The 20,863-nt window shown below is 39.2% G+C and overlaps 1 protein-coding gene across 2 annotated transcripts in view; it reads right to left on the reverse strand.

Annotated features, from left to right (window-relative positions):
• Window positions 1-20,863, reverse strand: part of LOC136864160 (angiogenic factor with G patch and FHA domains 1) — a 663,154-nt gene that overhangs the window by 323,955 nt on the left and 318,336 nt on the right. For both annotated transcript variants that reach the window (XM_067140807.2, XM_067140808.2), the window contains exon 8: window positions 9,082-9,181. In XM_067140807.2, the coding sequence (XP_066996908.2) occupies window positions 9,082-9,181 (100 nt within the window). The remainder of the gene's footprint in view (window positions 1-9,081; window positions 9,182-20,863) is intronic.

Here is a 20,863-nt window from a genome sequence, read left to right on the forward strand (position 1 = left end):
TTCGTACTTCCCGGGCTAGGTTCAGGTATTCCACCCGGTCAGTTGGGTCCCTAAATCTTTGTCATCTTTTCCTATAAGCATTTTTAATATGGATCAAATCCTTCAGGAGATCCGACGTGGTGTCAACTTGGGTGCCTTGGCTTTAATGAACCCGCGGCCGGACTGAATTCTTAGTCATTACCCGTCCAGGACCCATTTCCAGCGCGGTCCGCACATTTGACGACGGTCCAGAACATTATTATTATTATTATTATTATTGTTATTATTATTATTATTATTATTATTATTATTATTATTATTATTATTATTATTAATGTTCTGAACACCACAGCAAGATGCAAGACCGCTACTTGGCGGTAAATTACATCTGCTGCCATTGTCATTGTTTCCAGTCATTCGACAGGGTCAGGAATGGAATGAATAAAGCCCCATCTAGCGGCGACGATAGGAATTATGCCGGCTGCCGAAGTACTCCTCTGGGGCAATGATCGATGAATGACAAATGAAATGAAATATTGGACAGTGTTGCTGGAATGAATGATGACAGGGAAAACCGGAGTATCCGGAGAGAAACCTGTCCCGCATCCGTTTTGTCCAGCACGAATGTCACATGGAGTGACCGGGATTTGAACCACGCAACCCGGTTGTGAGAGGCCGACATGCTGCCGCCTGATCAACGAGGCTCCTTATAAGTACATTATGAACAGTAAAATCAATTGGTCTAACCTCCTTTTACACCCCACCCCCGTTAAGTATATTTACCGCCCCCCCACCCCAAATTAAAAGAAGGCGTGTTTCTTTATGTTTAAAGGAGATTCCAAACACCAATGTTCACGTCTATTACCTTCAATTTTGAGATATAAGTATCCCCATAAAAATAATTCACATTTTCACTTCCTTTCACACACCCCCCCCCCCCCCCGCCCCCAAGTGAATTTTCCGGCAAGAAATACATGTTTCTTTAATAGTAACGGATCTTCTAAATACCAATTATCATGACTATCATTTCTTCAGTTTTTGATATATGTGTCCTCATGAAAGGAATTCAACACCTTTTCACTCCCGCCCCCCAAGATGGTTCACCCCTGAAACGCGTTTTTCTTTGTTTTGGAGGGAGATCCAAATATCAATTTTCACGTCTGTAAAAACTTTAATTTTTATTAGATGTATGTATTCTCATACAATTAAGTCAATTAATTTTTCAATTCTTTCATCCCCCCCCCCCCCTCCCTTCACTGGATTTTCCGAGAATACGTCTGTTTTTACTTTTAAAGCAGATTCCAAATATCAAATTTCACGTCTGTAACATCTTCATTTTTGAGATATCAGTAGCCTAATTAAAATAATTCAACACCATTTTCAGCCACTTTTACCCCCTCCCCCCTCCACCCAAGTGGTATTTCCGAAAACTAAAAATACACGTCTCTTTGTTTTTAATAGAGATAAAAATACCATTTTTCACTTCTGTAAATTGTTAAGTTTTTTTAGATATACTGTAGAAATTCTCATTTTGAAATTTCACCCCTTTTTACTTCCCCCTAAGTGGAGTTTTCAAAAACAAATCACCTATGTTTCTTTATATTTACAGGAGATTCCAAATACCCACTTTTTATGTCTGTAACATTTTACGTTTCTCAGATATTCTGTAGATATAGTCTTTCAAATAATTCACCCCAGTTTGTCACTCCTGTTTAACCGCCATTAATTGGATTTTCTAAAAACAAAAAAACACGTGTTTCTTTATTTTTAGAGGAGATCCCATATACAAATTTTCAGTTTTGTAATATCTTCAGTTTCTGAGATATACGTATCCTTATTAAAGGCATTCAACCCATTATTCACCCTTTTACACCCCTCCTATTGGGATTTAGAGAAAAGAAAAAAATACGTGTTCCTTTATTTTTAAAGGAGATTCTAAATACCTATTTTTACATCTGTAAACTTTTAAAGTTTTAAGATGTAGACACACTCATTTTAAAAATTCACCCCCCCTTTTCACTCCCCCATTATTTGGATTTTCCAAAAACGAAAAAATACCTATTTCTTTATTTTTAAAGTAAATTCCAAATACCAATTTTCAGGTCTGTAATATCTTCAGGTTCTGAAATATAAGTAGCCTCATTAAAGGCATTCAACCCGTTTTTCACCGTTTCCCACCCTTCCTATTGGGATTTTTCGAAAACAAAAAATATGTGTTTCTTTATTTTTAAAGGACATTCTAAATACAAATTTTTACATCTATAAACTTTAAAAGTTCTGAGATATAGATACACTCATTTTAAAAATTCACCCCCCTTTTCACCCCTCCATTAATTGGATTTTCAAAAAACAAAAAAAATACGCGTTTCTTTATTTTTAAAGTAGATCCTAAATACCAATTTTCAGGTCTGTAATATCTTCAGGTTCTGAAATGTAAGTAGCCTCATTAAAGGAGTTCAACCCATTTTTCACCCTTTTGCACCCTTCCTATTGGGAGTTTTCGAAAACAAAAAAATACGTTTTTTTATTTTTAAAGGAGATTCTAAATACCAATTTTTACATCTATAAACCTTAACAGTTTTGAGATACAGATACACTCATTTTAAAATTTCACCCCCTTAGCGAAGAATATCAAAAAATCCTCTCTTAGCGAGCACCTACATCTTAATATGAATATATCCCCAAAACTTCATTTCTTTATGTCCAGTAGTTTGGGCTCGGCGATGATGAATCAGTCAGTCAGTCAGTCAGTCAGGACAAGTTATTTTATATATATAGATTAAACTATGATTAAAATTATTTTGTGTGAAATATACTTTAAAATGCTTCCTTAATATTTACTATAAAATGGGAGGTCCAGTTGGACATATTATGTTATGTGTGATAATATTCATGAAGTTGTGAAGCATTGCCTCTTGTCTACTTATAAAATGTTTTCTTAATGGTTGTTTTCCAATGCCTCTGAATTGGATCGAAAACTGTAGCAACATACAGACATCAGTAAATGTAAGGAATAAACACATTTTCTTGTAATAATCCATATTCAGATGTGCATGTGTAATCTGTGTGTACCTCCCACAGCAACTTTACACTTGGACTGACTGTATATAGCACCTGCTGTAGATGGTTAAGCTCACTTTCATCTGTATCAGACAGATCAACGAATTGTATCTTCATTTTTGCTGGCTGTTGTATCTAGAATATTTTTGAAATATAGGGAGTGTTTGAACATCAATCCATCCTCAATGTAACCTGTGATACATTTGTTGAGTTTCTGCATCCTTTATAGAAAAGAATAAGCCTTGATTCTTATGAAGCCATTACCACTTACAAGTGGAAGGGTAAACCTGGAATACTTCATGCATGGCCTTTTATTTAGCACCACACATACTTAGATAATTTTGTCTTCAATTATCAAAGTATGCATCAAAGTACAGTATCTAGAAGCATGCAGCACTTTCAACAACATGCAGATGATGATGATGATGATTGGACTCAAATCTGTTTAAGAATACTACGCGTTACATACGCACACACATGCTGGCAACAAGTAAAGAGACACATCCATGTCGAGATACTGTTGCCAACCAACCAGCCAACCAACCAACCAACCAACCAACCAACCAACCAACCAACCAGCCAACAAACATTGACCTGCATTTAGGGTAGTCGTCCAGGTGGCATATTCCCTATCTATTATTTAAGTAGTCTGTACTTAAATGATTACAAAGAATTTGGAAATTTATCAAACATCTCCCATGGTAAATTATTCCAATCCCTAACTCATTTCCTATAAACGAATATTTCCCCCAATTTGTCCTCTTGAATTCCAACTTTATCTTCATATTGTGATCATTCCTCCTTTCAAAAACAACACTCAGACTTACCTACTGATGTCATTCCATGTCATCTATCCACTGACAACTTGGACATAGCACTTACTTAAGCAGCTCGTCTCCTTTCTCCCAGGTATTCCCAGCCAAAGCTTTGCAACATTCTTGTAACACTATTCTTTTGTCTGAAATCACTCAGAACAAATCAAAGTGCTTTTCTTTGGAATTTTTTTCCAGTTCTTGAATAAAATAATCCTGGTAAGAGTCCCATAGCATGCTACACCTGCACCTTGGGGCCGGCGCCAGCAGGCAAGTACTGTGAATGAATTATCATAAATGACAGTTCCGTGGGCAGGTAAAGTAAGGCTGGAATTACGCGTAGATCTAGTGTTAAGACTATGATAAAATGAGAGGTATTTGAAATACGAAATAAGATAAAATGGCTGTGAAGAATGAAGGACATTATAGAGATGGCATAGGGCATGCACAGTGTTTCAGATTTCCAGTCGGAGCCAAGATAAGTGGTTGTATGAAGGAGTTACATGGTCAAAGTACTGTAGATTACAGATGTACTTCACACATGCATTTTGACTATATAAAACATAAAGGTCCAATAATAATGCCCTGAGGAATTCCTCTCTCTTAAGGATTACAAGATCAGATAATGCTTCACCTACTCGAGTTCTCTAAATTCTATTTTCTCATTTATGAGAGTAGTCTCCCATGATCTACATCTACCCTATCAAACTCCTTGGAGAGATCAACCACAACTCTCCATTCATTTGGTATATCTGCTTCACGCAAACAACAGTCAAATAGGTACTCCAGATATGGTACTGTATCCCAACACATTGCCTTTAGTATATCCCTAGACATCTTATCAATTCCAGCTGCTTCCCTAGTTTTCAAATTTCTTTTTGTTGTTTGAGTCATCAGTCCAAAGACTGGTTTGATGCAGCTCTCCATGCCAGCCTATCCTGTGCTAACCTTCTCATTTCTGCGTAACTACTGCATCCTGCTCTGCTCTTATCTGCTTGTTCTACTCATACCTTGGTCTACCCCCATCGTTCATAATACCAACACTACCCTCAAAAACATACTGAACAAGTCCTGGGTGTCTTAAGATGTGTCCTATCATTCTCTCTCTCCTTCTCATCAAATTTAGTCAAATCGATCTCCTCTCACCAATTCTATTCAGTATCTCTTCATTCGTGATTTGATCTATCCATCTCACCTTCAGCATCCTTCTGCAACACCACATTTCAAAAGCTTCTATTCTCTTTCTTTATGAGCTAGTTATCATCCATGTTTCATTTCCAAACAATGCCACGCTCCAGACAAAAGTCTTCAGAAACATTCATTCTAATTCCTATATCAATATTCAAACAGATAAAATTTCTTTCCTTAAGAAAACTATTCCTTGCTTGTGCTAGTCTGCATTTTATGTCCTTCTTCCTTGTGCCATTGTTAGTTATTTTACTACCAAAGTAAAAATATTAATTTACTTCCTTCCTAATCTAATATTACCTGCATCACCTGCCTTCGTTCGACTGCACTCCATTACTTTTGTTTTGGACTTATTTACTTTCATCTTGTACTCCTTACACAAGACTCAGTCCATACCATTCGGCAACTTCGAGATCTTCTGCAGTCTGAGATGAAATAACAAAATCATCTGCAAATCTTAGGGTTTTGATTTCCTCTCTTTGGATTGTGATTCCCTTTCCAAATTCCTCTTTGATTTCCTTTCCTGCCTGTTCTGTATAAATATTGAAATGAAGGGGGGGGGGGACTGCAGCCTTGCCTCACTCCTTTCTGGTTTGCTGCTTCTTTTTCAAAGCCCTCGATTCTCATCAATGCAGACTGATTTTTATACAGATTGTAAATAATTCTTCATTCTTGGTATCTGATCCCGATCACCTTCAGAATCTCGAATAGCTTGGTCTAATCAACATTATCGAATGCCTTTTCTAGATCTACGAATGCCATGTACGTGGACTTGTCCTCCTTAATTCGTTCCTCCAAGATCAGACATAAAGTCAGGATTGCTTCACGTGTTCCTACATTACTTCTGAGGCCAAATTGATCTTCTCCCAACTCAGCTTCAAATTTCATATCTTATTGTAAATATCTTTGTTATCGACATGATATAGGCTTATTTTTTTTATTTTTTATTTTTTTTGTAGCTAGTTGCTTTATGTCGCACGGACACAGATACGTCTTATGGCGACGATGGGACAGGGAAGGGTTAGGAGTGGGAAGGAAGCGGCCGTAGCCTTAATTAACACAATCACGCCCATCATCTGAGCGGCTATTTTTAAAGGGCTGGCCCAGCTATTCCAGTTGTTAGTGGCAGAGCAAACAACAACAACGAATTCTTTTCACAATAAGTTCTAAACTAAACAAGATATGGAAACAAAATTTTGCACATACATTAATGAAGTCCTCTAGTATCTCTGTAGGGTATGTTAGGTAATGTCACACTTTCCTGGGTGAATGGGAACACTACACTTTCCATAAAAATTGTGTGTTTCACTAACAATTTTATTTTTGAAGCACACTTTGCATCTTCTTCAGGGGAACTTGACTATATTTGACGGTGGAAACTTCAAGAGAATATGCTCTTTTCTCTTCCCATCTAACCTAAATGATGGATCCTTGGCCGGTGCCCTTTTTGGCGGCAAAATCGCGGGACGTTGACTTGGAGCTGATGAAGTAGATGGAGCTGAGATTTTGGAGAGAGGTGACTGTACTTTTATGTTGGGTTCACTTTTTCCCCCTGTTTGAGACTTTCCTGGTGTTCCTTTAGATCTTTTGGTACACCCCTATTTGACCATATTGTTCCACATACGGCAGTGTACCGTTCCCGTAATTGTTTCGCGAGTCCAACACTATTTGTAATAATTGTCCTTATAAACTGTATACCCCTGGCCAAGATAATTTTCAAGCAGCTGAAAAACTGTGTTTTGTAAATTCGCCTCACTTGCATCATTTATATTGTCCCTACACGCCATGGTTACACTCCAGAACACGATTATACACATGCTTGTGGAATCACAAACCAACTACGCAGCTAGTTGTGCCAGCGCTAGGCTACCTTCAGAAACAAAACAAAGAAAGTGCACTGGGAGGGAAAATCGCCGTGGCCATGTGGTTTTTGGTGAGTAGAAGCATTCATAAGGGTATTACTTTCATCTCTCTCACACATATTTGTGACCAAAATAGATCCCAGCTGCGTACGCGTTATAGGCAATAACTCGGATACGGGCGTGAATGTGTTATGGTACAGCCCCAGCATTTGCCTGGTGTGAAAATAGGAAACCACGGAAAACCATTTTCAGGGCTGCCCACAGTGGGGTTCGAACCTACTATCTCCCGAATACTGGATACTGGCCGCACTTAAGCGACTGCAGCTATTGAGCTCGGTGTTATAGGCTTTTGGGCTTATACCGTGTCAAGAAAAAACAGTGAAATTCTTTACATTTTGCAGAGAACTTTGCTCTGCATCATCAGAAGAAAAATCTTGACTGTCCTCGAGAAAGGCTTCTCAAACAATGAACTTTGAATTTAGATGTTATAATAGAAATGGAAATGGTACGTTCATTCGTCACCAGATTGGCTTCCCGGATGCAGTTATCATATGTAAGTTTCAATACTTCATTAGTGTCTTTACTTCTCTGCTATAACCCATTCCAGAGATAGTTCACATTTTTATTTACCATTTTCCACCAATCATAATTACCTTTTAAAAACTCTCCCATGCAGTAGCGTATACTGAAGGTTACCAAGGCTATCGGTGAACCCCAAACATCAAATGAGACAATGGAAATCTTAAAGCACATTATAACATAAGCATCTGACACATTGTTCCATTAACAAAACTTGAATGCAATGAGAAAAAACATTACTCATAATTCTGAGTGCAAGGCATCGGAGACCGACATTGCAGCTCTGGCGGTACGTCCCTCTCCCCTCCACTCACCTCGAGTGGCTTGCTGATGTACATCTGATAGGTGAGGGGACCGAGGGGATAGGTATGCAAAGCTTCAGTCCATCAGATCGCCACTGCTAACCAGGGAGAGAGAGCAATCATGCAATCCTTACCGCATATACTTCCTTACCTCATACTTCTGACTTCATTACATACATAACAGAGTGCTAGTATTTCATTTTTACTCTAGTCTACTTCTACGTCATTGTAGGAAGACACTGCAATGTCTGCTGTTATCGAAGTGGTATCATACTCTTTTTATACGTAAATCTGCTAAAATGAAATGTAATCTTTCAGGTTCAGTATTCTCTTTTGTTGTATGGAATCGAACCCATGATCATGGGTCGGACACCACCACTGATTTACCGAGAAAGCTAATAAACCAGTGAAAGACGTGTAGGACCACTTGTAACGCTGTAAAATTCCACAGGTTCATTTGATAATAATAATAATAATAATAATAATAATAATAATAATAATAATAATAATAATAATAATAATAATAATAATAATAATAATAATAATAATAATAATAATGTGGTGCATATCCTCTGGAAAGGCTTGGTGGTAACCCAATGAAGATGTCAAAAATCCAGTTTCGAAGCGAGGTGAATTAAGAGTGCAAGGAGGTTGATTCCGAGAACTGAACCAGGTCCATCGAACCAAAGGCTAACATTCAACCCCTATAGCCATAAAGAAGGACATTCATTTGTTAAACTCCCAGCTACCGTTTCTACTGACCAGGTGTTGAGTATTGGCAGTGGCAGAAGCCAGGGCAGTAAGTTTTCAAACAGCATCGACAGCACAGCAAGGTACTCCGGTGGCTCAAAACACGTATGGCTTGACATTCACTAAACCAACTATTGAAAAGGAGTAACCTAAGTCTAGTGGTAGCCCACATCTTGATCGCAGCAAACGCCACTGCTCCCATGCCTGTCTCACCAAAAATATGATACAGCCAAATAGTCCTAGTTTTACAGCCTTCTTTTCTATCACATTTATTTTTAACTCCAACAAACTCTTCCAACGTGCACTCTGCTTTAGAGAGAAGAATGAGGAGAGGAGCAGCATGTGCTCCTTAAAAGTAACAGAAATACTGTCCTCATATCACAAGTAATGTTGCTACGGCAAGTCACTGTGCTATTTTTGTTAATGTGATGCACATACCACTATTATGTCACAACTGATATTGCTTACAACAATGAAAACAACAGTAGAACAGCATGCAACAGAAGTCTGTAAGAAACACTGGAAATGATATGAAAAATTTGGACTTACTGGTTCAGTACAACCGGTAGAATCCTTGCCGAGACCATGTCCGGGACTCCATCCCATCTTTGACATCAGTTTGAAACCCTTATTATCAGGAGCAATGGGCCTGGAGTAAAGAAGGAATAAAAAGAGAATGTTTTTAAATGGACTACATTAAAAATAGAACAGATTTTGAAACAAAATATACACATCCTACTTTGCTTGTCTACAGCAAGATAAATAAAGTCATGACACCCAACAAGATAGCACATGGCCCTGAGGTTCACTCAGCCTACACCAAAAATGAGAACCAGGTTAATTCCTGGGGGCAAAGGTGGCCGGGCGTAGAGCTAACCACTCTACCCCATTAAGTGCTGAAGTTACGGATAGTGGAATCCCTCCCCACCACTTTATACCCTTCAGTAATGATCCATGTAGACTACAGACTACGAAGCTGGCCTGTAAGGAGATGACTTTGCTTTTCTTTTTACCCAACAAGATATCACTCAAGGCCAATCAGCCTGTATTATTTGCAAACTGGTAGCTTCCTTCAGAGGATGAAAATTAAACTGTAGGGTTAAGATTGATGATGATGATGATGATGATGATGATGATGCTTGTTGTGTTGGATGAATACATCACACACACATACACCATCATTATTATAGACCGTTGTGACTTTCAGTATTCAGTCTGCAAGGTCTATAAATTTACTAAATGTTGCCACAATCCTCTATTTGCAACTAGTGCTGTGACTTCATTTAGTTCTATACCTCTTATATTTAAATCGTTAGAAACTGAGTCTAACCATCGTCATCTCTGTCTCCCTCTACTTCTCGTACCGTCCATAACAGAGTCCATCATTCTGCTAGGTAACCTATCCTCCTACATTCACCTCACATGACCCCACCACCCAAAGCCGGTTTATGCGTAGTGCTTCATCCATCGATTTCATTCCTAAATTAGCCTTTATCCCCTCATGTCGAGTACCCTCCCACCATAGTTCCCACCTGCTTGTACCAGCAATCATTCTCGGTACTTTCATGTCTGCTACTTCTAACTTATGAATAAGATAACCTGAGTCCACCCAGCTTTCGCTCCCGTAAAGTAAAGTTGGTCTGAAAACAGCCCTCTGTAAAGATGGTTTTGTCTGGGAGCTGACTTCCTACTTACAAAATACTGTTCATCACAACTGCGAGCTCACTGCATTAGCTTTACTGCACCTTGATTCAATCTCGATTACCATCTTGGGTGAACACACATCCTAAATACTTGAAATTATCTGCCTGTTCCAGCTTTGTGTCACCAATCTGACATTCAATTCTGTTGAATTTCTTATCTACTGACATCAATTTAGTCTTCAAAAGGCTAATTTTCATACCATACTCATTGCACCTCTTTTCAAGTTCCACGATATTAGACTACAGGCTTTCGGCACAATCTGCCATTAAGACCAAGTCGTCAGCATAGGCCAGACTGCTAACTACATTTCCACCTAACTGAATCCCTCCCCACCACTTTATACCCTTCAGCAATGATCCATGTAGACTACAGACTACGAAGGTGTTTAACCCCTGTAAGTAGCCCGAACCAAGAACTCATTCTACCATCAATTCTCACTGCAGCCCAATTGTCAACATAAATGCAATTGATTGATTTTTATAATCTACCCTTGGTGCCATAGTCCTCCGGTATGGTGAATATCTTGTCCCTTGGTACCCTGTCATATGCTTTCTCTAGATCTATGAAATATAAACACAACTGTCTCTTCCTCCGTTCAATTACTTGGTGCATACTGAAAATCTGATCCTGAGAGCCCCTCTGTGGTCTGAAACCACACTGGTTTTCATCTAACTTCCTCTCAACCAATGATTGCAACCTCCCTTCCAATATGCCAGCGAATACTTTGCCTGGTATAATAATCAATGAGATACCTCGACAGTTGTTGCAATCCTTCCTGTTCCATTGCTTATAGATAGGTGCAATTACCACTTTTGTGCAATCTGAAGGTACCTTACCAACACTCCATGCTAATCTTACAACTCTATGCCGCCATTTCTTCCCTGGCTTCCCACTATACTTCACCATTTCAGGTCTAATTTCATTTATCCCTGCTGCTTTATGAAAATGGAGTATATTACCATCCTTTCCAATTCCTCAAGCGTAATTTCACCAACATCATTTTCCTCCTCCCTACAAGCTTCGTTGTTTGCAAAACCGCCATGAAGATTTCTTTTCACGTTGAGAAGATCTTCAAAATATTCCCTCCACCTGTCCAGTGATTCCCTGGGATCTATTATGAGTTCACCTCTATTACCCAAAACACTGTTCATTTCATTTTTACCTCTAAGATTTCTTATTTCTGTCCAGAAAGGTTTCCCTGCTGCTTGCCCTGGCCTTTCCAGGTTATTGCTAAAATCTTCCCATGACTTCTTTTTGGATTCAATAACTATTTGTTTTGCTCTGTTTCTTTCACCTACGTACAATTCCCTGTCTGCAAGAGCCCTTGTTTGGAGCCATTTCTGATAAGCCCTTTTTTACAAGCTGCTCTCACTTCATCATTCCACCAAGATGTTCGTTTTTCTTATCTTCACACACAGTTGTTCGTAGGCATTCCCTTGCTGTTTCTGCTACAGCATCTCTATATGCCACACATTCTCTTTTTATATCCTGAACCTGCTTACTGTCCACTTTCGAAACTTCTCACTAATTATATCTATGTACTTCTGTCTAATTTTCTTGTCCTGGTGATTTTCTACCCCTATTCACTTGCAGACAGATTTCACTTTCTCTATCCTAGGCCTAGAGATAGTTCACTACAGATAGTGGCCTGTTTCATCAAAAAATCCCCAAAAAACCCGTACATTCCTAACAGATTTCCTGAATTCAAAGTCGGTTAAGATATAGTCCATTATAGATCTGGTACCCCTACCCTCCCATGTGTAGTGGGGAACAGCCTTATGCTTGAAGAATGTATTCGTAGCTGCTAAACCCATACTTGCACAGAAGTCCAGCAAATGCTTCCCATTCCTATTAGCTTCCATTATCTTCCCCACATTTACCAATCACCCTTTCGTATCTTTCAGTTCTATTTCCAACTCTCACATTGAAATCACCCATTAGCACTATGCTATCCTTGCCGTTTACTCTGACTATGATGTCCTCAATGCTTCAAAAAGCTTGTCAATTCCATCTTCATCTGCACCCTCACAGGGTGAATACACCGAGACCATTCTCGTCCTAATTCTTCCAACTGACAAATTTACCCACATCATTCGCTCGTTTATGTGCCTAACAGAAACTATGTTGCATGCAATAGTATTCCTGATGAACAGCCCTACCCCAGACTCTGCCCTTCCATTTTTAACACGTCAAGTACACTTCATAATCTCATATCTCTTCCTTGTTATCTCTCCTTACCCGAATATCACTTACTCCTAGAAAATCCATATGCATCCTCTTTGCTGACTCAGCCAGTTCTATTTTCTTTCTTCCATAATCCCCATTAATATTGATAGCTCCCCATCGAATTCCATCTCGTTCGCCAAGTTGTTTCCAAGGAGTCCCTCCCCTGTCAAATGGGAGTGGGACTCTGTTACTCCCATAGGTCCGAGGCTTGCTTAAAACGTTCTGAGCTTGGTAAATTCATGAAGCAGGATGCTACCCTACTTACACATAGTCCAAGTGATGATCTCTCCTCCTATTGGGTTAGGGACCACAGTGGATTGTATAGCCCTAGCCGCCTGAGCACAAGGAGGGCCATGACTCAGAATATGTCCAAGATGCCCACTCCCATTCCGTAGTAACTAGTATCCCGATTCTCAGGACCACTTACTAGGCCACTCAGCCATTGCCCATGGTTCACTAACTAGGACGTGACTACAGTAAACCACACCATGAACCATGATTATGAATGTAGAATAATCAGAGGATCCAACTCACAATATTAAAGGTTAAAAATAATTCCAAAATCAATCCACTGTCTAGAATTCAAAAAGACGACGATGAACAATGAGTATGAACTTAAAACTATCAGTGGATCCGACCTGCAATGCCCCACCTTCCCAGAAACTAACTTAAAACAATGGTATATACTGACCAAGGGGCTGCTTCCAAACCACAATACTGAATCGATGATGCTTGTTGCCTAAAGGGGTCCAAAATCCAGGTCAATGGCCCCTCATAATGGTACTTATCGCTAGTAAAGTAGAACCACGGTATTTCTCATGTAGCAGTACTAATCACAAGTAACGTAGACTCACAGTGTTCCTGACATTGTGGTCCTACTCCCAGGTAATGTCCTATGCACAGGTAACACATACCTATGGTGTTTCTAACATAATGGCACCACTCATAGGCAACGCAATCCCATGGTGTTCCTCACACAGTGGTGCTAATCTCATGGCTTTGCTCATATAGTGGTACTAATCACCGGCAACACAGACCCATGGCATTGCTCATATAGCGGTATTAATCACAGGCAACACCCAGATCCGTGGTATTCCTCGAAATGCAGACCCATGATGTCCACAACCAGATGCTGAAACACTCCAGTGAGGATGGTCTCTTTTTTTTCTCGTTGGGATGTTTCAACCAAACCTGGACAGAAGGGAGCCTCCATCATATTGGCTGACAGTAGAGACGGGTACTCTAAACCCATAATGGTCCACCCAGAGACCCATGGTATTCCTCACATAGTGGTACTAATCGCAAGAAAAGTCGACTCATGGTGTTCTTCGTGTGATGGTACTAATCACAGGTAATCTCATGGTTCTAATGTCATCAACACTTGGTCGCCCCTTTTAGTCACCTCTTACGACAGGCAGAAGATACCGCGCGTGTATTCATCGTATGCGTCCCCCACCCACAGGGGATAAGATTAAGATTTTAGGTATTGGCAATTGTTGTTCTAAGCAATAAATCATCATTCCCTCAACCAATAATTAATGGAGGAAGAAGAACTATTCCAATATCTCCAAGAATGAAAAAATCGGGGGGGGGGGGGGGAAAGGGAAGGCTGCACAAAAAAACCTAAGAAAAGCAACTAAATGAAAGATGACACATTAGGCTGCACAAAACTAATATCTTGAGTTCAGAAAAGAATAAGAGATAATAAAATTAAATGAGACAGGAATGATGAAAGATTCTAGAATAAGTACAGTATGTGAACAGAATGACTACTGAGCTCAGAAGTAACCAATCACAATTCTTAAGAAGCGAGTCCTTAAAGTGAGGAGAAAAATGATACAAGGTCTCTGTGGCCTTACTGCGTCACACTTCACTGGTGGTTACTGGTCAGTTCGCTATAGGGGTGAGCTGACATGAAGTTCCTAACAGATATGGCTGGACAGATGCTGTATGGAGTTGTTGATGATCGGCCATAGTCAGCAGCTGCATGTGGTCAGCGACACCTGAAATTGGGACTCTTCGACCAGTAATGGACGTTCTTCTCAAGAACGAAGATACAGTGGGTTGAATGTCGGATATGATATCAAGTCAAACTCCCCCGGTTAACTTATATTATATTGAAATTTATTTGCCTTGAGCTATGCTCGAGTTTGTAGAGGGGGAGGATGTCATGGTGACAAGAAAACAGTATTTTGAAAGATGTTGTGTATAACTTTATTTTATTTCGGAAGAACTCAAGAAAAGACATTAAAGTATGTTGCTGAAGGACAAGAGTAATCGTTTTCATTTTGATTTTGTTCTATTTGATTTTGTAAAATATGTTCATTTGTTTTGCCTTAAAAAATTGACTGAGTGTGATATTTTAAAATATCATTTTGAATGGGGACCAAGAAGAACTATTTTTGGAAAATTGTTTTATACTGTAAAGTTTGTCTTATTTTATTTTCTGTACATCAAGAACAGTGTTTTAATGTGGAAATGTGAAGATTTTTAGGGTTATTTAATTATCCTGCAATGCTAATAAATTAATTTGGTTATTGTGTAAAATTTTATAATGTAAACAACAGTGTAATTAGCAAGGTAATAACTTTTGTAGCAGGGTGTAGATGCACGTGCCTGTGTTGGTAAGATGCTTCTAGTGATTTCCTGTTGCATCAGAAAATAAGTTTCTAGAAGTTGTAAAGATCTTTTCACATCAAAAATTTCAGTGCCCTCACTGGCTAGAATAACGGAGTTTCTTATTGGTGAATATAAGAGCCTCGAGTTTAATTCCTGTGCGCTAATTGGTTATCTCCTGGTGACTTAGCCAGGGCCAAGCTTGAGTCCGTCGTCTTTGATTTGTGACCAGCGAAGGGAGCAGAGGTCTCCTCTGTCTGTCCTGTGATGGAACTACCGGCCCTCCGAGGTGAGCATTGTTTGGTTCATACTTCACAGTTTAACACTAACAATTTTATGTCATCCTTACTTGATTTCTAGCTCTTGCTCTAATCACTAGACATTGGATTTGAATGCTGTAAAGATCATCAATATAAGCATACAACTATGCTGCAAAAAGTGTTGAAATGAGCACATAATTATGCATTTATTTTCATGCTATTAAACAATTATATGACATTCAAACGTAAGATTTCATAGATTCACGCAATTCACCCATATCAATATACAAAACCATGATCATGAATAAACAGCTGAATGAAAAACTGAGAATCACACTCTACTTACAGCTGCGGCTTTTCCACTAGCACAAACAATCCTTGCACAGTTTGATAGATGTATTAATCCATCAGTGTTCACTGTTAACACATATTCACACGTCTCCCAGATAGACACAGTGTGTTAATCCATACACAAGATAAATCATAATTCATAAGGTTGTAAGAAAACCGTGAAAAAAGAAGAGAAGAAACACACTCACATACATATTCTTCTTTTAATTTACACTGCACACCCTACTTTCTATGTCTATAATTTGCTTTGCAGTACACTAAAAGAGTCTTCTCCATGTTTTCTTGTATAAATCTGTGGCGTTTGTTAAAATGAGCTTCCATGCGGAGAATCATTTTTCTACATCTATAGATGTGACAGGACAGTACTTGAATTCAGAAGCGACTGTAGATATTAAACATTCTGTTAGAGCCACATTATCAGTTTCAGCCAAATATTTGTTTATAGCTACTCTGATGTTATAGCCTGGATTTCATTTGAGGAAATTATGACACGTTGTTTGCAACTAAGTGATGTAAACCAATAATTCCAACTAACTGATACAATATACTTTTTGCCTGAGACAAATTTACATTTCAGTAGTACATGTTTCATTTAGCATCTAAACATTATTAGTTACAGCACATTTACATAACATAATTAAAGGGTATAAAAAAAAAATTCTTCTCATATTAGTCTTAAAACATTCACAACACTATAAAAACTTTGACTCTCTAAGCCTTGAAGGGGATGGGGGGGCTGGAGGGGAGGTAAATGAAATTAACAATAACTAGTCTTAGATTAAAAACTTACTGCCAAAAACACTTATGATAATATATCCAAATATTTGTAAAAATGTAGTCCTTGTGTTGAAATGGAATCTCAGATCTACTGAGGAAAAAGATAAAATTATTCCCGTCTTCTTGTAGCATTGTGTCTTGTTTAAGAGATTCTGAGTAATGTATGTATGTATTTATTTATTTATTTATTTATTTATTTATTTATTTATTAATCCGAATCATTTTAATGTGTTTTTGTCCTTGTCCATTGTTCTTAGTCTTATAATTATTCGGCTGATGATGTCTACAAGATAGACGAAACATGTTTCAATATTTTTGAATGATAATTAATTAAAAGAATACAGATTTGTTTTTTAGTATTGTAAAGATGGAACATTTGACTATACCTTTTCATTGAATAATGTACGTATGAAGATAACTGGTGATGTTTGCAGTGAAATTTGACACTTCATTAGAGAAAGGAGTATGGGATGTCTTGCATTTGACTGTACTTTTTAGGCGGTTGGTGGTTCCGAAGCAACGGCTGGGAAACTACTCCCAAGAAATGTGAGGAAAGAGTAATACTTCCAATATGGAAGGTTGCCCCACTTAAGCTTGGACGATTCTGACGTACAATTTGTCCTAGGCGATTCCTTTTTTCCAGACCTGGTTGAGCTCGATGTGATGGCCACAGGCATGGGCTATACCCCTACATCTCAATTTTCACAGCAGAAGACTTCTACCGAGTACAGGAAGAGGAATATTGTCCCATACCTCCTTGCACACTTTCCAAAGACCCTCAATAGTGGAGGGACATCCAGAAGAAAACCCTCTTTTCAGGAAACCAAAGCCACTGAAATCCATCGGTGAGGCATCCGGTGGTTTGACATGGATGTCACTAAATGGTATGACATGGATATCAGTCTCTGCTTCTTTTCTCTCATAGTAGGCGACTGATAATCTGGGAGTATGACTGGATGCTTTATGCATGTGGATCCATACATTTGAAGCATCCTCACCACACAGCTGAGGGATTTCTTCATCGAAATAGGGGTCCAGGACATTCTTCTGGAAGTAGGTAGCATTGATATTCACATTTTTTTAGCACTCTGAGGATTCTAAACTTACCTAGGGTACAATATCCTGCCACTACATTGAACCCCCAAAGCAAACTTTTCTTTGTTTTCCTTGAAGAATTGTGAGTGCCCGTTTTTGGTATTTTGGGCGATAGAAAATTTTCCGGGGCTTGTTGGTGTCATACGAATAACCCAAAGCTTCATCCAAGATAACAACCGAGTGCCATTTATCCCCTGCTAGGAACATTACATATAATTTTCTGACATTAGTGAGCTGTTCTTTAATGTCCCTTGCTTTCCAAGAATGTCCACGTGCCTTATGCTGCTATACCAGGTTCAGATCTTCTTTAATTATAAGGTAGACTGTACCTTTAGATGTGTGTGTAGCTAGCAAGGTGTCCGAGTTGGTAGATTTTCCTCCAGGACAGCAGCTTTTACCTTCTTAATGATGCCTGGAGTTCTGGGGGGTCGAACTCTATTCCGTGGCAGTTTTTCAAAGTTGCTGTTTCTGGCGGGAAGCCATTCTGATGTAATTTTATCACATTGCCTACAGAGAACTCACTAGTGTGGAGACCTTTCATTTTACACTGTTGTACAATCCTTGATAATGAGAAATTGGCATTGGAAAGGCAAACAATGTAGCCTTGCTATATATCTGCAATTTGGCAGGCCATGAGGCAAGAATGGTATGATATGACAGTACACAGCACTTCTCTAAATCACACTGACCAGACAGAACAAAAACACAAACATGCAGCTGCTTCAAGGAGTGGCACATGCACTCAAGGTCGCATCCTGTATTAACTGACACAACCCTCCGTATTAGGATTGAGTTGAAAAACATTGCTTCAGCTCCAAAGCAACAGCTAGGAAACTACTCCCGAGAAATGTGAGGAAAGAGTGATACTTCCAATATTAGGATCGAGTTACAAACCACCAACCACCTAGAAAGTATAGTCAAATGCGAGACATCCCATACTCTTTTATCTAATTGTCAGATTTCATTGTAAAAATCACCAGTTTTCTTCACATGTATATTACTCAGAATCTCTTAAACAAAACACGATGCTATAAGAAGACAGGAGTAGTTTTCTCTTCTTTCTCAGTAGACCTGAGATTGCACGAGGACTATATTTTAAAAAATATTTGGATATGTTATCACAAGTGTTTTCAGCAATAAGTTTTTAATCTAAGACTAGTTATAGTTAATTTAATTTACCTCCTCTCCCCCCTTCCCATTCAAGGGTTAACAAGTCAAACTTTTTGTGATGTTGTGAAAGTTTTAAGACTTTTCTTTATGCTATTTGTTTTAATCGCACCAACACAGATAGGTTTTAGAGCGGCGATGGGATAGGAAAGGCCTAGGAATGGGGAGGAAGCGGCCGTGGCCTTAATTTAAGTACAGCCCCAGCATTTGCCTGGTGTGAAAATGGGAAACCACGGAAAACCATCTTCAGGGCTGCCGACAGTGGGGTTTGAACCCACTATCTCCCGGATGCAAGCTCACAGCTGCGTGCCCCTAACCGCACAGCCAAATCGCCCGGTAGTTTTAAGACTAATATGAGTAGAATATGTTTTCATACCCTTTAATTCTTTTTTTTTTTTTTGCTATTTGCTTTACGTCGCACCGACACAGATAGGTCTTATGGCGACGATGGGATGGGAAAGGCCTAGGAGTTGGAAGGAAGCGGCCGTGGCCTTAATTAAGGTACAGCCCCAGCATTTGCCTGGTGTGAAAATGGGAAACCACGGAAAACCATCTTCAGGGCTGCCGACAGTGGGGCTCGAACCCACGATCTCCCGGATGCAAGCTCACAGCCGTGCGCCTCTACACGCACGGCCAACTCGCCCGGTCCCTTTAATTCTGTCACCTAAACATGCTGTAGCTGATGTTTAGGTACTAAATGAAACATGTACTACTGAAATGTAAATCTGCCTAAAGCAAAAAATATATTGTATAGATTAGATGGAATTACTGGTTTACTTCACTTAGTTGTATAATACATCGGTATGGACCATGGAGATTGATAGTTTGCTACTTTGTTCCAGTTCACGATTCACTTTCTCCTTAATCTCCAGCAAATCACTAAGATGCAACTAGCTTCTTGGCTAGGGTCTTTACGTCGCACCGACACAGATAGGTCTTATGGCGACGATTTCTAGCTTCTTGATTGATTCTGGTATGATTTGGAGGTGTGTCTTGGTAAGTACCAGTTCCTTTTGAACCATTTCATTGCTGAAAGCTACTTTCACCTCCTAAACACTACTGGCATCACCGACATCAAATCCTTCAATCACATGCTTCAATCCATTGAATTAGTGACAATAGGAAAGCACACCTTCAATCAAAGTTCCCCAGCACATACAGATTAGCTCTGGAGGAAGATGAACATGCGGTAGGCAATTCTTGTAAGCCTCTGTCTGAAGAGGGGCTTTCACAAATGCTTTCTTCATAGTGGATGTAAGTTTGTTCACATCTGGAAATTGTGCCTTTATTCCTTTTGCAATCCTGTTAAGGCCATGAGCTGCGCACACTGAGTGAATCAGTTCAGGATAAAATACCTTCAATGCTGCAGCAGCTTTCAACATGCAGCTGGCAGAATCAGTCAGAAAAACCTGAAACTGACTTTTGTGCCCATCCAAAGGCCAGAGCAGTTGTATCAAATCATGGACAAAGCAAGCAGTTGTAGAATGATTTGCAGCTTCCAACACTTTGCCAGAGATAAGATACAGGGTAACCAGTTCATCTCCACTCAACTTCCTGACCAACATGTTTGATACATATCCACCACATGCATTCATAGTCTCGTCTACAACTCCCCAGACCAGACAGTCAAGTAACTCAATTCAGGTTTCTTCCATTGCCGAACTGTAACATTTGACACGGTATGCTTTCAAAGCTGTAGACTCTCGGGAATAGTCAGGTTGTAATACTTCTCAAGACAGCTATGGAAATGAGGGTTGGTAAATCTACTCCATGGAATATTTGCAGCAGGTAAATCTACTCCATGGAATATTTGCAGCAATCACTGTGTGACAGAACTCGCATGTAAACTTATTTCATCCTGAAGTAGATGGAAGTCCTTTTGTCGGTAAGGTTTGTGTTGTCTTACCGCTACCAACTCGTTCATCATTTATATGAGCTGAGGTATTAGAATGATGAGTGATCTGGTACATTTTTTCACAGGGAACAGCAGACATGACAAAAATATGATTTTTACCTTTGTGGTGTAACCTGCGTTGCTCCAATCTAGCATTTTGCAAAGTACCTTCTACTACTTCTTTGTTTCAGCATTGTCCATGACTTTACTTAAAAGTCAAACTTGCAAACATTTCACCAGA

The sequence above is a fragment of the Anabrus simplex genome, chromosome 2, assembly GCF_040414725.1.
Source record: "Anabrus simplex isolate iqAnaSimp1 chromosome 2, ASM4041472v1, whole genome shotgun sequence".
Lineage (NCBI taxonomy): Eukaryota > Metazoa > Arthropoda > Insecta > Orthoptera > Tettigoniidae > Anabrus > Anabrus simplex.